This window comes from Haliotis cracherodii, unplaced genomic scaffold (assembly GCF_022045235.1).
Source record: "Haliotis cracherodii isolate W230 unplaced genomic scaffold, xgHalCrac1.p SCAF_6, whole genome shotgun sequence".
Classification (NCBI taxonomy): Eukaryota; Metazoa; Mollusca; class Gastropoda; order Lepetellida; family Haliotidae; genus Haliotis; species Haliotis cracherodii.
In genome coordinates this window covers 4,069,571-4,084,325 of record NW_027266319.1, presented here as the reverse complement: position 1 = coordinate 4,084,325, position 14,755 = coordinate 4,069,571, and the positions used below count along the sequence as shown (strand labels likewise).

Genomic DNA, 14,755 nt, shown 5'->3' with positions numbered 1-14,755 from the left:
AAGTGATGCAAAGAGGCAAACCTAGCCAGCAGGATATTTGGGTACAGATTGACTAAAGATAGTCCATATATAATGCCATGACTAAATTCTGCTGAAAATTCTATCAGAAACAATAAAAACAGGTTTGAAAATGCCACTTCATCACATAGTTTAGATAGGCTTAAGATTGTCAAACATCTCAGTACTTATTCTTTTTTTAATCAGACTTAATCCTATCATTGAAATGAGTTACTATAGTTCATATATAGTTTCAATAGATAACATTTTCCACTGTTTCAATACCTGTGTTACAACTCTGACTTGGGATTAATTTTATTATTAATCAGATATTCAATGTTTTGAATATGAACCAAAGAATTAATTTTTTATGATAATGATGAAAAATCTGAAAAATGAAAGTGATTTTTTTTCTTTCTGTTGTGAAGTGAAATTGTTAACCTTTTCATGGATGAAAATTGTCACAAACCCACTAGCCCTTGTCAGCTTGTGTAACCTTATTCTTAGAAGTTTCCTAAGGCACACTAGAATATAGATTAATTAGTTTCCTTATTACTTATCACTGACCCCAGAACAACAAACAAACAAACAAACAAACTTATCACTATTCAGGCTAAAAAAGATGCAACAATCCCTGCTATTTTGAAAATTCGAAAACCCACAAACTGTTTGAAGAAAACACGTTACGAAAATACATGGTTTAATCTTTGTCATTATAATACAAAGAACATTTTGAATCTTTTTTAACTCAAACATGGAATTTTTATGGATAACAACCTTTTTAATGTTTGTAACAAACATAAAAGTTTAATGTCTTCATGCTCTTCCAGCTTCCAAATGCCCATCAAAGGCTATTTTAAACTGACTCCATCTTTTTAAGAGAGATATTGCAACAAAGTCTATGAAAACCACCATGTTTCGAAATTCCTGAAGAAAAGCAGAAAATCATCACTTGCATCTATTCCCCATTTAAATCCTCCTGCATTTCCATAGCTGATGACATTGACAGAGCAAGAAGTAAAATTCATCACTTTAAACATGCATGTCCAGTTCAAAGGTCTGCCAAGTGATATAATCTTCCAGGACAAAGCTGATGGCATACAAACTGCCCCTTTGAGCAAACATCCAGTGTTGGCCATCGTTAGCGACAATTTATCATTTCTCGACTTGTCCAATACATCACTGGTTAATGGCACCAAATCCTCAGTCTGTGGGTTAGGGGGAAACATGGACTGTGGACTGACAGAGATTGGGGCAAATTAAGCAGGTAAACAGCTTGGCATGAACTGTGCTGGACGCTGTCCCCAGCCTTCCATAAGCATGGTAATTAGGCCCACATTCTCTTCTGGGATTTACAGAAGCATTGGCAGTGGGGACAAAAAGGGCAAAATGACACTGAATCACGCCATATTTAATGAATAAATATTCTTCAATTTCAAAGTTTTTCTGAGGCAAAATATTTTAATCATCAATCTTTGAGGAAATACTTCTTGATTTTCTTAAATATCCATGTTTGAAAAAGTAACATTTAAATTCAACATCAGTGTGACCTTGTTTCAAAAAAGAAAAAGAAAAAAAAAGAGAAAAAAAAATCAGAGCAAAATGGAAAAATAATCTATATATCATGTTTAATACTTAATTCCTGTATTTACACATACCCATATGATTATGGAAAAAACCCACCCTTAATGTGTATTGTAAAGATAGGTTTTTGTTGAACACCATAAATACAGTGCTTCAACAGGTGATATGACAGTGAACAGTGCCATGATATTTGTCAGTCATCATCAAGCTCAGCTGTATATTGTCGCTATTCTCAGACATAATAATTTGGTAGCATATAACAGGCCGGCTCTACTGAAGTTGGTATGTGATACAGCTATTGATTGCATGACGAGAAATACTATTTGACGAAATGTTATTAACTTTCATTGCAGAGGAGATTGCATTACTGTGACGCTTTTAGCAACAGGGAGCCTGGATGAGAAGTGTCCTAACCAAATCAATTACTTGCACAAACTGAGTGACAGTCAGCCAAGACAGCAGCGGATGTTTCATGTTCACAACCTGTATGTAGATGAGCTGTGATTTCTGTGAGGAAAATGTCAGCCTGTCAGGCAAAGACATTATAACTAAGACAGGGGAGAGAGATGGGGGTGGGAGATGGAGAGACATTGTGGTGGAAGAGGATGTGGTGATGCAGCTTAGAGGAGGGGGTGGGGAGGAAAGGAATGAGGAGGGATGTAAGGTGTATTGGGTGAGGGTGGGGGTTGGTAGTGGACAAGGAGGGATGTAGGGTAGAGAGGGTGAGGGTGGGGGTTGGAAGTGGACAAGGAGGGATGTAAGGTGTATTGGGTGAGGGTGGGGGTTGGTAGTGGACAAGGAGGGATGTAGGGTAGGGAGGGTGAGGGTGGGGGTTGGAAGTGGACAAGGAGGGATGTAGGGTAGGGAGGGTGAGGGTGGGGGTTGGTAGTGGACAAGGAGGGATGTAGGGTAGAGAGGGTGAGGGTGGGGGTTGGTAGTAGACAAGGAGGGATGTAGGGTAGGGAGGGTGAGGGTGGGGGTTGGAAGTGGACAAGGAGGGATGTAGGGTAGGGAGGGTGAGGGTGGGGGTTGGAAGTGGACAAGGAGGGATGTAGGGTAGGGAGGGTGAGGGTGGGGGTTGGTAGTAGACAAGGAGGGATGTAGGGTAGGGAGGGTGAGGGTGGGGGTTGGTAGTAGACAAGGAGGGATGTAGGGTAGGGAGGGTGAGGGTGGGGGTTGGAAGTGGACAAGGAGGGATGTAGGGTAGGGAGGGTGAGGGTGGGGGTTGGAAGTGGACAAGGAGGGATGTAGGGTAGGGAGGGTGAGGGTGGGGGTTGGAAGTGGACAAGGAGGGATGTAGGGTAGGGAGGGTGAGGGTGGGGGTTGGTAGTGGACAAGGAGGGATGTAGGGTAGGGAGGGTGAGGGTGGGGGATGGTAGTGGACAAGGAGGGATGTAGGGTAGAGAGGGTGAGGGTGGGGGTTGGAAGTGGACAAGGAGGGATGTAAGGTGTATTGGGTGAGGGTGGGGGTTGGTAGTGGACAAGGAGGGATGTAGGGTAGGGAGGGTGAGGGTGGGGGTTGGAAGTGGACAAGGAGGGATGTAGGGGTAGAGAGGGTGAGGGTGGGGGTTGGAAGTGGACAAGGAGGGATGTAGGGTAGGGAGGGTGAGTGTGAGGGTTGGTAGTTGACAAGGAGGTATGTAGGATAGGGAGGGTGAGGGTGAGGGTGAGGGTTGGTAGTGTACAAGGAGGGATGTAGGATAGGGAGGGTGAGCGTAGAGGTTGGTAGTAGACAAGGGGGGATGTAGCGATAGAGAGGGTGAGCGTAGGGGTTGGTAGTAGACAAGGAGGGATGTAGGGTAGGGAGGGTGAGTGTGAGGGTTGGTAGTTGACAAGGAGGTATGTAGGATAGGGAGGGTGAGGGTGAGGGTGAGGGTTGGTAGTGTACAAGGAGGGATGTAGGATAGGGAGGGTGAGCGTAGAGGTTGGTAGTAGACAAGGGGGGATGTAGCGATAGAGAGGGTGATGGTGGGGGTTGATAGTGGACAAGGAGTGATGTAGATGTAGAGAGGGTGGGGGTTGGCAGTGGAGAAGGAGGGATGTAGGGGTAGAGAGGGTGCGGATGGGGGTTGGTAGTGGACAAGGAGGGATGTAGGGGTAGAGAGGGTGAGGGTGGGGTTGGTAGTGGACAAGGAGGGATGTAGGGTAGGGAGGGTGAGGGTGGGGGTTGGTAGTGGACAAGGAGGGATGTAGGGTAGAGAGGGTGAGGGTGGGGGTTGGTAGTGGACAAGGAGTGATGTAGATGTAGAGAGGGTGGGGGTTGGTAGTGGACAAGGAGGGATGTAGGGTAGGGAGGGTGAGGGTGGGGGTTGGTAGTGGACAAGGAGGGATGTAGGGTAGGGAGGGTGAGTGTGAGGGTTGGTAGTTGACAAGGAGGTATGTAGGATAGGGAGGGTGAGGGTGAGGGTGAGGGTTGGTAGTGTACAAGGAGGGATGTAGGATAGGGAGGGTGAGCGTAGAGGTTGGTAGTAGACAAGGGGGGATGTAGCGATAGAGAGGGTGAGCGTAGGGGTTGGTAGTAGACAAGGAGGGATGTAGGGTAGGGAGGGTGAGTGTGAGGGTTGGTAGTTGACAAGGAGGTATGTAGGATAGGGAGGGTGAGGGTGAGGGTGAGGGTTGGTAGTGTACAAGGAGGGATGTAGGATAGGGAGGGTGAGCGTAGAGGTTGGTAGTAGACAAGGGGGGATGTAGCGATAGAGAGGGTGATGGTGGGGGTTGATAGTGGACAAGGAGTGATGTAGATGTAGAGAGGGTGGGGGTTGGCAGTGGAGAAGGAGGGATGTAGGGGTAGAGAGGGTGCGGATGGGGGTTGGTAGTGGACAAGGAGGGATGTAGGGGTAGAGAGGGTGAGGGTGGGGTTGGTAGTGGACAAGGAGGGATGTAGGGTAGGGAGGGTGAGGGTGGGGGTTGGTAGTGGACAAGGAGGGATGTAGGGTAGAGAGGGTGAGGGTGGGGGTTGGTAGTGGACAAGGAGGGATGTAGGTGTAGGGAGGGTGAGGGTGGGGGATGGTAGTGGACAAGGAGGGATGTAGGGTAGGGAGGGTGAGGGTGGGGGTTGGTAGTAGACAAGGGGGGATGTAGGGTAGGGAGGGTGAGGTTGGGGGTTGGTAGTGGATAAGAAGGGATGTAGGGGTAGAGAGGGTGAGGGTGGGGGTTGGTAGTGGACAAGGAGGGATGTATGGTAGGGAGGGTGAGCGTGGAGGTTGGTAGTAGACAAGGGGGGATGTAGCGATAGAGAGGGTGATGGTGGGGGTTGATAGTGGACAAGGAGTGATGTAGATGTAGAGAGGGTGGGGGTTGGTAGTGGACAAGGAGGGATGTAGGGTAGGGAGGGTGAGGGTGGGGGTTGGTAGTGGACAAGGAGGGATGTAGAGTAGGGAGGGTGAGGGTGGGGGTTGGTAGTGGACAAGGAGGGATGTAGGGTAGGGAGGGTGAGGGTGGGGGTTGGTAGTGGACAAGGAGGGATGTAGGGTAGGGAGGGTGAGGGTGGGGGTTGGTAGTGGACAAGGAGGGATGTAGAGTAGGGAGGGTGAGGGTGGGGGATGGTAGTGGACAAGGAGGGATGTAGGGTAGGGAGGGTGAGGGTGGGGGTTGGTAGTGGACAAGGAGGGATGTAGAGTAGGGAGGGTGAGGGTGGGGGTTGGTAGTGGACAAGGAGGGATGTAGGGTAGATAGGGTGAGGGTGGGGGTTGGTAGTGGACAAGGAGGGATGTAGGGGTAGGGAGGGTTTTTTCCCCTTATCAAAAAACATTATTATTTATTATCAGATGATCTACATGAGCACGTAACAACGGAAATACAAATCAACAAATCTGTACTAAAGTACGCAAAAAATCCCATTATCATACTATCTGGTTACAAAAACGTGTTCATTGTACATCTGGACTTATGATTCTAAGACGTTTTATTAATTTTATTCAAAATTATATTAATATGTTGACATTAATTTCTGCGAAATCAAGTGTGATGTGATCGGTAGATCACACAAATCACAGTACAGACTTCACACTCAGATTACAGATATTGAAACATTATATATATTACACTGTATCAAACATAATCATCAAAGATCTCTTCAATATAAACTACTAGAGAACAATTGTAAATACATGTACTACAGACAAATTGGTGAAAATGTTGTAATCGTATACATTTTAGCAAATAATGCCAACTCCATAAATAACATGACACCATGCTTGTTTACAATCTAAGACAATAACATACCAAATCAAATCATATATCTAACAAATATGCATGTATGTGTGTTTATGTATATCTGTGTGTTTGCACATAAAAGAAAAAAGTCTAAAGATGATCTCGTCCAGTTTCACCATTGTGATGCAAGACGTCTATACATAGCCTGTATTCTGTTTCTCTTACTTCTGTTCTGAATATGCTCTAAATGCTACATGTATATTTATACATATTGATCGCAGAGCTCCAGATAACTTTTGGAGCAATTGAGTTTTTACTCAAAGGTTTCTATTTTAATTGGGCTATTTCATTTTTAATTGGGTAACCAATATTTTTCACTCAACTATTCATCACTCTTATTGGGTTTGTCCCAAAATGAGTAAACATTTTGAAATCTAAAACAAAACCATATAATGTTTATACATTTGAGTTTTTCATTTAATGCATTCATTTCTGTATGCAAGGTAATTCAAAGGAATTGGGTTAACATTTTTTTTTTGGGGGGGGGGATTTTACGCAAATACACAGCTTGTCTGTAGCTCTGTGACGTGTGTATGTTAACTATATTGCTTATGTTTGATAATGGAATGTTTTAGCAATAAATATCTTATCTTATCTTAGAAATATCCCACAAGGAGCATAAATCAACAGTCACGAACAGCAAATACTTCATCAAAATCATGACTGTTTAGGGAACATATCGCGAGGACTGTCAGTAGAACCCTGTGTCAATTACCCCCCAGATACTTCTCATGCTACAGCCCGTTTGTGTGAAAAGAATTAGTAAGGATTCATTGCAATTACAATAGAGTACTTATCTCCAACCAGTTCCCCCGTTGTGACGGCAGTCCATGAATACAGCCTCGCTAAGTGCCCATTTCGTCTACACATCACTTGAACTCAGCATCAGTATTTAGGGACAAATGAAGAAATTTCGACAGGGACATTTCCCCTCCTTAAAGTGATATGTTCTCACACTTGATCAAACTGTTCCACTCATTACCTGTTGCTATGGCAATGCCAAATATTTGCATATATTTGCAACATATCGATGACCCTGACTAGCCTAACATAACAACTCATATAACTCAATTATAAATTCTACAACTCACTACAAGAATTTCTCAGCTCTATCAAAGTATTATTTCAGTTCATAAATATTATCCAAAGCAATCTGAAGATGCTTGGCTAATCTTGTCAATCTATGTTATCTCTCTGCATGGCCTCTAAACATTTTCCAGTTTAATCAAGTGTGAAAATATTTTGAAAATTTTGACAAGCGGTGAGAGGAACAAGTTATATTAAGAAATAAAGCAAATGTAAAATTATTTTTTTTAAGTTTATGCCAAAATAAACCAATAAAATATGCCATGCCCACTGATAGACTGATGTTTCATGATTGATTGGGTGACAATAGAAAGAGCAGATCTTGAGTTGCATTATTGCGCTGTTTCACGTCACTGTTCCATATTGTTGTCTACCTTTTTGTGCGTGTTCATGACAAAATAAGCAGCCTGTGAAGACGACTTCAGTGAGTGAGGTAAGTGAGAGAGTGAGTGAGTTGTGTTTAACACTGCTTTCAGTATTCCAGTTATATTACTACAGGTGGGAGGAAAGCCTGAAGTGATGCAGGTCTCAGACATTTTCCACTTTCGTGAAACCCACGAGCATGGGTATGGTGCTGACAAACCTAGAAACTTAGGTGTGAACTGGGATTCAAACCAGATTTGACTTCAAAATGATTTTGCGTTTATAGAGTTATAAATGTATAACCACAATATGAACACATGGTGTAATTCCATGGATTTACAAAGAATGCAAACCATTTTTTATCTTAGTGAATATTGTTCTACACAATCTGCAATACACTAACTATTGACAGTAGTCTGTAAATAATTGCATCTGGGCCAGGCAAACCTGTGACTGAAAGAGTGAGCAACGTGATAGATGTGAGGTGATAGGGATAATCAGATATGTTTGTTTGTTTGTTGTTTAACGCCGCACTCAGCAATATTCCAGCTATATGACAGCAGTCTGTAAATAATCAAGTCTGGACCAGACAATCTAGTGATTGACATCATGAGCATCGATCCTCACAATTGTGATTCGATGAGATGCATCAACCAAGTCAGCGAGCCTGACGACCCGGTCCCATTAGTCGCCTATTACGACAAGCATATTCCCCTTTTACGGCAAGCATGGGTTGTTGAAGAACTATTCTAACACAGATCTTCACAGGTGTGAAAATTGCATAATCATAACATAAAACTTCATAACCACATAATGTCATTAGATACCAAATTATACAAATATTTCGTCAATATGTACAAGATTACATATTTTGTGCACCCATTGTGTGATTCAAACCCTTGGGTGATTTTTTTCCCCTTTCAGAAAAAAACAGAAGAGGATACATGACTATAGCATTTGACGCTATCTCCTTAGAAGGTAGATTCGAAATTAAATGAACTACACTTTTTCACCAGCTTTTGGTACCTGTATCAGATTTTACGATGAGAAATGATAGGGATATACCGCTCTAAATGTCAAACTGTGAGTCTATGACGTAAATTCACCCCATTCCCAGATTAAATCTTATTAAGACATCACACTGCGTACACAAACTCTCCTACAGAAACAAGAAATTCACTTCAAGATGCAAACTCTTCCTGCTCCGTCAACTCAGAGTCAATCAGATTTCAACAGCCTGTGGTAAAGGCAGTTAAACTGATTGTGATATGTCTTTGCTTTTTTCACTTTCCATGAGCTCGCTTTTCAATAACTTGGTATTGATCAAGGATCTATTTTGAGGCAGCATTCCTGTACATTGTGCTTGATAGCCTTGGTAGGAGTGACTGACTGTCAAAGGGCATGATAGAATGAAGGACAATTTATATTCGACGTTCATGAGACATTCTGGCAGGCATTATGAGCACATAGCCATTATTAGGGCCACTCTTCCTCTCACAGTAAACACTAATTCCAAGAATGCTGTCAGGACCTACAGATCTCTACCATGTAGAATTGGGGAGCAAATAAACGAAACTAGATTCATCCAATGGTGTAATTACAATGAACAAGTGCCGAGATGGCAATAGACAGCCTCCAACTCGTGTCATCAGCATCTCAACGTGGCGCTAGTGGTCCGAACTGATCACGCCAGATTTGTGTAACTTGCCTCTCTTGTCACTTATTCCGCGTGTGATGTTGAAAAAAATCACACTCTTCTCCGACTTAAATTCCCTCTCACAGAAAAATCTCCTTGTTTGAATAATACTCTCTATTAAAGGTGAGATGACTCAACTCAATCAATCGATTGATCTGCTGGGAAATACCTAATCTTGTTTCTGGCTATTTTACACTTAAATTGTTCCATGCCTACACCTTTTTCAAGTAATTGATATCCACTTATCAAGAGTAAAAAGGGCTCCTTGAAGAAGTCCCATTCAATTTAACAAGTCATCTATAATACCATCTAAGACTGTCAAACAAGAAAACCGTTTTTCAAAAGAAACAACTGAATTCAAAACCAGACATTTTTATTGACGGTGTTCCACGCTTTGAAGGACTTCTTTCTTCAGCTCTTTGAGATTATTTAACAGAAACTGGGCATGTAAAATAACGTAGTTTATCTTCGGCATAACAAGAAACATGTCTAGCATTGATCTCATGTGCAACTCTGCCAAAAATAACTGATAATAGACATAATGAGATTTACGAAAACTCTGAGTTAGAATTGGTCCCCAGCAACCTATGCATCAACCAAGTCAGCGAGTCTGATCATCCATCCCGTTAGTCAACTCTTACGACAAGCAGAGTCACCATTTATGGCAATAATGGGTTGCTGAAGACATATTCTAACCCGGATCTTCACGGGTTGAATGTCATCCTATCCCAATTGCAGCATCAGTGCTCATGATGTCAATCACTAGATTGACAGACGCAAGTCCTACCTCCAGGAGATGCATGTTTTCTCATAGTTATCACAGAGTATACAGATGCAAGTCCTACCTGCAGGAGATGCATGTTATCATACAGTTATGACAGTGTACACAGGCAGAAGCCCTACCTGCTGGAGATGCATGTTTTCACACAGTTATCACAGAGTACACAGACAGAAGCCCTACCTGCAGGAGATGCATGTTATCACACAGTTATGACAGAGTGCACAGACAGAAGCCCTACCTGCTGGAGATGCATGTTTTCACAGAGTATACAGCCACAAGCCCTACCTGCTGGAGATGCATGTTATCATACAGTTATCACAGAGTACACAGACAGAAGCCCTACCTCCAGGAGATGCATGTTATCACACAGTTATAACAGAGTACACTGACAGACGCCCTACCTGCTGGAGATGCATGTTCTTCGTGAGTGTCTCCTCCAACATCCGCTGGAGCTTCTTGTTCATGTCCTTCAGTTCCTGATCATCTCCCTTCTTGATCACCTCCAGGATCTTGTTGAGGGACAGCTTTTCATCATGGTTATGTGAATGGGATGGGCGGCGATCTGGAACACAAAACATACACTTCAAAATCAAATTCTTAAAAATAGGATCAAGCTCCTAGCTGCTCAACTTAATCTGAGTTTATTCGCTGAAAGAGAGCCATACAGCTAAACATACTGGGAGAAACACAGAGATTTACCGGCATACAGGCCTGTGAATATGGTTTTACGCTGCTTTTAGCAATATTCCAGCAATATCACAGCTAAGTAAGGATAAAAATTTATGGATTAACAACTTCTTTATTATTTATCCATAAATTCTTATCCACACTTAGTACTCCAACTTCTAAATGCCTACCAAAGAAGTAATATCACAGTTGGGGAAACCAGAAATGGGCTTCACACATTGTACCCATGTGGGGAATCGGACACGGGTCTTCGGCATGGCGAGTGAACACTCAAACCACAAGGCTACCCCACCGCCCCTATACACACCTGTGCAGAGGCTGATATGATGTCTGCAGCAATTGTCAGCACAAATTCCCAAATTGAAATTAAAAATGTCCCAATGAATGTTGTCATAGTCATAACTAATGTTATGGCGTTGTGGAGGTGACTTGTATTTCACTGATACGTGGCTGTTCAATTAGTATGTCCAACTTGCACGTCCCATGAAAATAAAGTGAGAAGATACAACTTAGTTGCCCTTGGGCAAGTATGAAAATCGGCGATGTTAACTTTGGAACTTTGAAGACGCATAGTGTGAATGTCAACTGCAGATGAAGTAGTTTGCTAGTCATTTCTCTATTCTGCACATCTTCAATTACCTGTTGCTTCAGTTAATAAAGTTTTATTTCTTCTTTTCTCTGATTTAGCAGGGAAAGTTGAAGGAGGACATTTTGGTAACCACTAGGCTACCCCACCGCCCCTTTTAGAGTGACTGAGTGAGTGAGTTGGGTTTTACCGCTTTTTACACTATTCCAGTTATATCGCGGCATGTGGGAGGAAAGCCCGAAGTGATGCAGGTCTCAGACGTTTAGCGCTTCGGTGAAACCCACGAGCACGGGTATGGTGCTGACAAACCTAGAAACATAATTGGGGCAAACCGGGATTCGAACCCACAATCATAGGTTTCTGGTGTGCCCAAGGGACGCAACTCTGCACAGCGAATCACGGCGCCTTAGACGACTAGGCCACCCGTGCCCCCTGACTTGAGTTGTGAAAAGTGATATTTTCATTGCAGTGAACATAACACTTGATATTTCACCGAAGTGAACATAACACTTTGATGGGACAATTGTCTTACAAGAGTTACCTCCCCAATAATTATCTCCCTTTATCATAAGTGTCTCACCCGTTCAAAAACTGTTGACTTCCTATTTACGTTAGTTACCTTAGTTCACATGGCAAAATAATGACAGATGGTGATTTATGGAGTTAATATTGCATCTTGCTGTTTGTTATTCTTTTGAAAATGTTTTGTCATAAACTGTAAAATTCTCATTTAACTCATCAATCAAGACTGTTCATTTTGCAAAGAGCCATTCTTTTACTTGTATTCTTTGGCTTCAACCAACAGGTTTGTAGATTTCAAGAATATTTTTGGTTGAAGCTGACTTTGTATATAATCATATCCAAATGTATGACAATTTTTGTATTGACATCAAATATCTTTTGTTACTTTTGTTTATTTTTTTTTAAATTTTGCAAACACAAAACTATATTTATATTTGTGCTGTCGCACATACAAGGGGTGGTCAAAGGTCCCTGTGTGTTAGTAGGGAGAATTTACATTTCAAGGATTTACATTAGTTACGAAATAATTCATTTTTCTGGTAGACAACTACACAAAGAGTATATAATAAAAATGGATATTCACGTGAGGGGTGAAAGTTGATATTTCGTAAAAATACATCCCCCCACCCCCTCAAGTCACTCTACATTTTTCAGTAATATATACTTAACTCAAGCAGCATGGACAAAATGCTACAGACAAGAAAAAGCAAAGATGATGAGGTGAGGTGAAATGGGGTTTAACATTGCGATCAAGATTATTGCACTTGAAGCATGTGTGCATGTGTGTGTGTGCTTGTACTAGTCGGGACTAATGCCGGTTTCATAGTGCTAGCCCACTGAGATATCATGCTGCAGTTTAACATGATACGCCACTCAGACACAGTATACTGACTCTGGGCCAACCAGTCCTTGTTAACCTCATCATGCCAAGCACCAGACAGGGTACCAACAAGTACCATCGTTTAACGTCTTTTGGTATGATGTGTCCAGGGATCGAACCACCAACATTCCACTCTCCGGGCAGTCACTCTATCCACTACACCACGCAGGCGGTCATTACAGGAAAGAGAAAACTCTTGGCCTTATCTACCAGCCCACTTGAAGCATAAAATACATCTCACTACTCCATCCAAAAGGGAGCCCTAACTACAATACAGAATATACCAATTATAGTTGAATTCCTGTGTCAACTTACCTCTATTGATTACATGGAGAAAATGACATTAACCTTTCCGCAGAAAATGTCATCAAGGACATCAAGCATTTGTTACCATTATAGTCCAGTCAAACATGCAAATAAAATGGAAGACATCAAAATGAATTAATCTGAGTCTTGTCCACCTAATGAGGTGACCCACAGTCTTCCCCTACAGCACTACACCAGCCATAGAATGGCGACGAGAATCATGGAAAATTAGACGTTTATCACAATCAAACTCTACTACAGCTCAAGAATATTCTGGGTACACGCAGGTCGGTCTTAATCAATTGCAAATGCTCTGCAGACTATTAGTTTCTGAAAATAACTCCAAATCCTAAATCACAAAAACTGAAAAAAGATTTTCTGATAAATCTTAATAGAAAGCGTCCTCATCAACCCTATAGGAGTACATTTTCTGAAAAGGAAAACTACAAACAGGTATTTATGACCTGCAATTTGCCTTAAGACAAAGTTCAATGAGTAAGGCATATCCTCTGAAATAAGACTTGAAAGAAAAAAACAGAATGGAAGATGATAAAATATTCGATGATCACCCATAAATAAGTAATGTTATGCATGTCAATGCTGGGATGATTAGATTGAAAGTATGCATCACTCCAGATTTTCATCCAGTATTTGAATTCAACTCCAAACATCAAAAGCGTTTGTAAGCTCTTTATATGTTCCCTTAGAACTGCAGTTAGCTGTTGTGTAATAATACAGGTTTTCATGTTACCAAGTGCAATCCATGTCAACTCTATGCACAAACCCAGCTCAAAAAGTAAACGACTTGCCTGTTGTTTTATCCAGCTTACAATTGTTTGTTGGTTTGTTGTTTAAAGCCGCACTCAAGCTATATGACGGCGGTCTGTAAATAATCACGTCTGAACCAGACCATCCAATGATTGACATCATAAGCATCGATCTACGCAATTAGGATACGATGACATGCATTAAACAAGTCCACAAGCCTGACCACTCAATCCCGTTAGTCGCCTCTTACATCAAGCATAGCCACCTTTTACGGTAAGCATTGGTTGCTGAAGGCCTATTCTACCCCGGATCTAGACGGGTCAAGGTTACACCATTCAAGGCCTCAGCAAAGCTTTCAAAACATTTTATGATGAATGTGGGGAACATTTCCAAATTTGATGCATCATTGACAAAATTATGCCCTTTTACAATTCCCTTTTTTGACTTGTACGGTATGTTCCCATGTATTTCAAAATGAACAGTTGATTAGCCTTTGCATGTGTTTGTGACACTGACACGTATCATCACTATTCGATAGAGATTCAAAAACACGTGCTTACGATATAATTTTCAAAAATATTAACCAAACAAATTTTATGCAAATTGGGCATCACATTTATATTGGTTGAAGATAAACTTGATTCCCTTTAATCCATTAAATTGTATGTCATATTTGAACTGACGTTTCATTTCATATTCTATAAGTCTCTGAACCATTGTTTATATATATAAAGCCATACAAATGAATAGAAAGTGCTATGTTGATGTGTGTATGAAAGTGGAAAAACATTCAGAATCTGTGTTCATCACATGGTTAATTCTTATGCAAAATGAGGATTGCACCTCCCTTTTATGTCAAATTTAAAAAAACTGAAATCAAACATTAGGTAACAGAAAACAAAAACAAAGTTTGACAAGTTCATGACATATCAAGCATGATCGCATTCATCCCAAAGAACATTTTCCACTTACCTGTGTTTACAAAGTTAACATGGCTACTTTAACTTCAAAACTTACTGAAGTGTTAAATCAATAAATATAATGAATAAGATTATGAAGGATGGTTTCATTTAAATATTGTCAGTATCAATAGACTTACATCCTCATTAATATTAAAAATGATGATTATATTGATCGGCTAATGAATACCATTAGGACTTTATCCATATATTCATATTACCATATTCGACGTAATAAGCGCTCCGCACTAATAAGCGCCCACGGCGATATTTGATAATATATATTATAATATATATATAAGTGAACAATCCCAATTAGCACCCC

The 14,755-nt window shown here is 41.5% G+C and overlaps 1 protein-coding gene across 1 annotated transcript in view; it reads right to left on the bottom strand.

Moving 5' to 3' along the window:
• LOC139445107 (GRIP1-associated protein 1-like) overlaps positions 1–14,755 on the bottom strand; it is a 92,129-nt gene that overhangs the window by 31,139 nt on the left and 46,235 nt on the right. Inside the window, exon 28 of the mRNA XM_071226199.1 lies at positions 10,124–10,284. Coding sequence (XP_071082300.1) covers positions 10,124–10,284 — 161 coding nt within the window. The remainder of the gene's footprint in view (positions 1–10,123; positions 10,285–14,755) is intronic.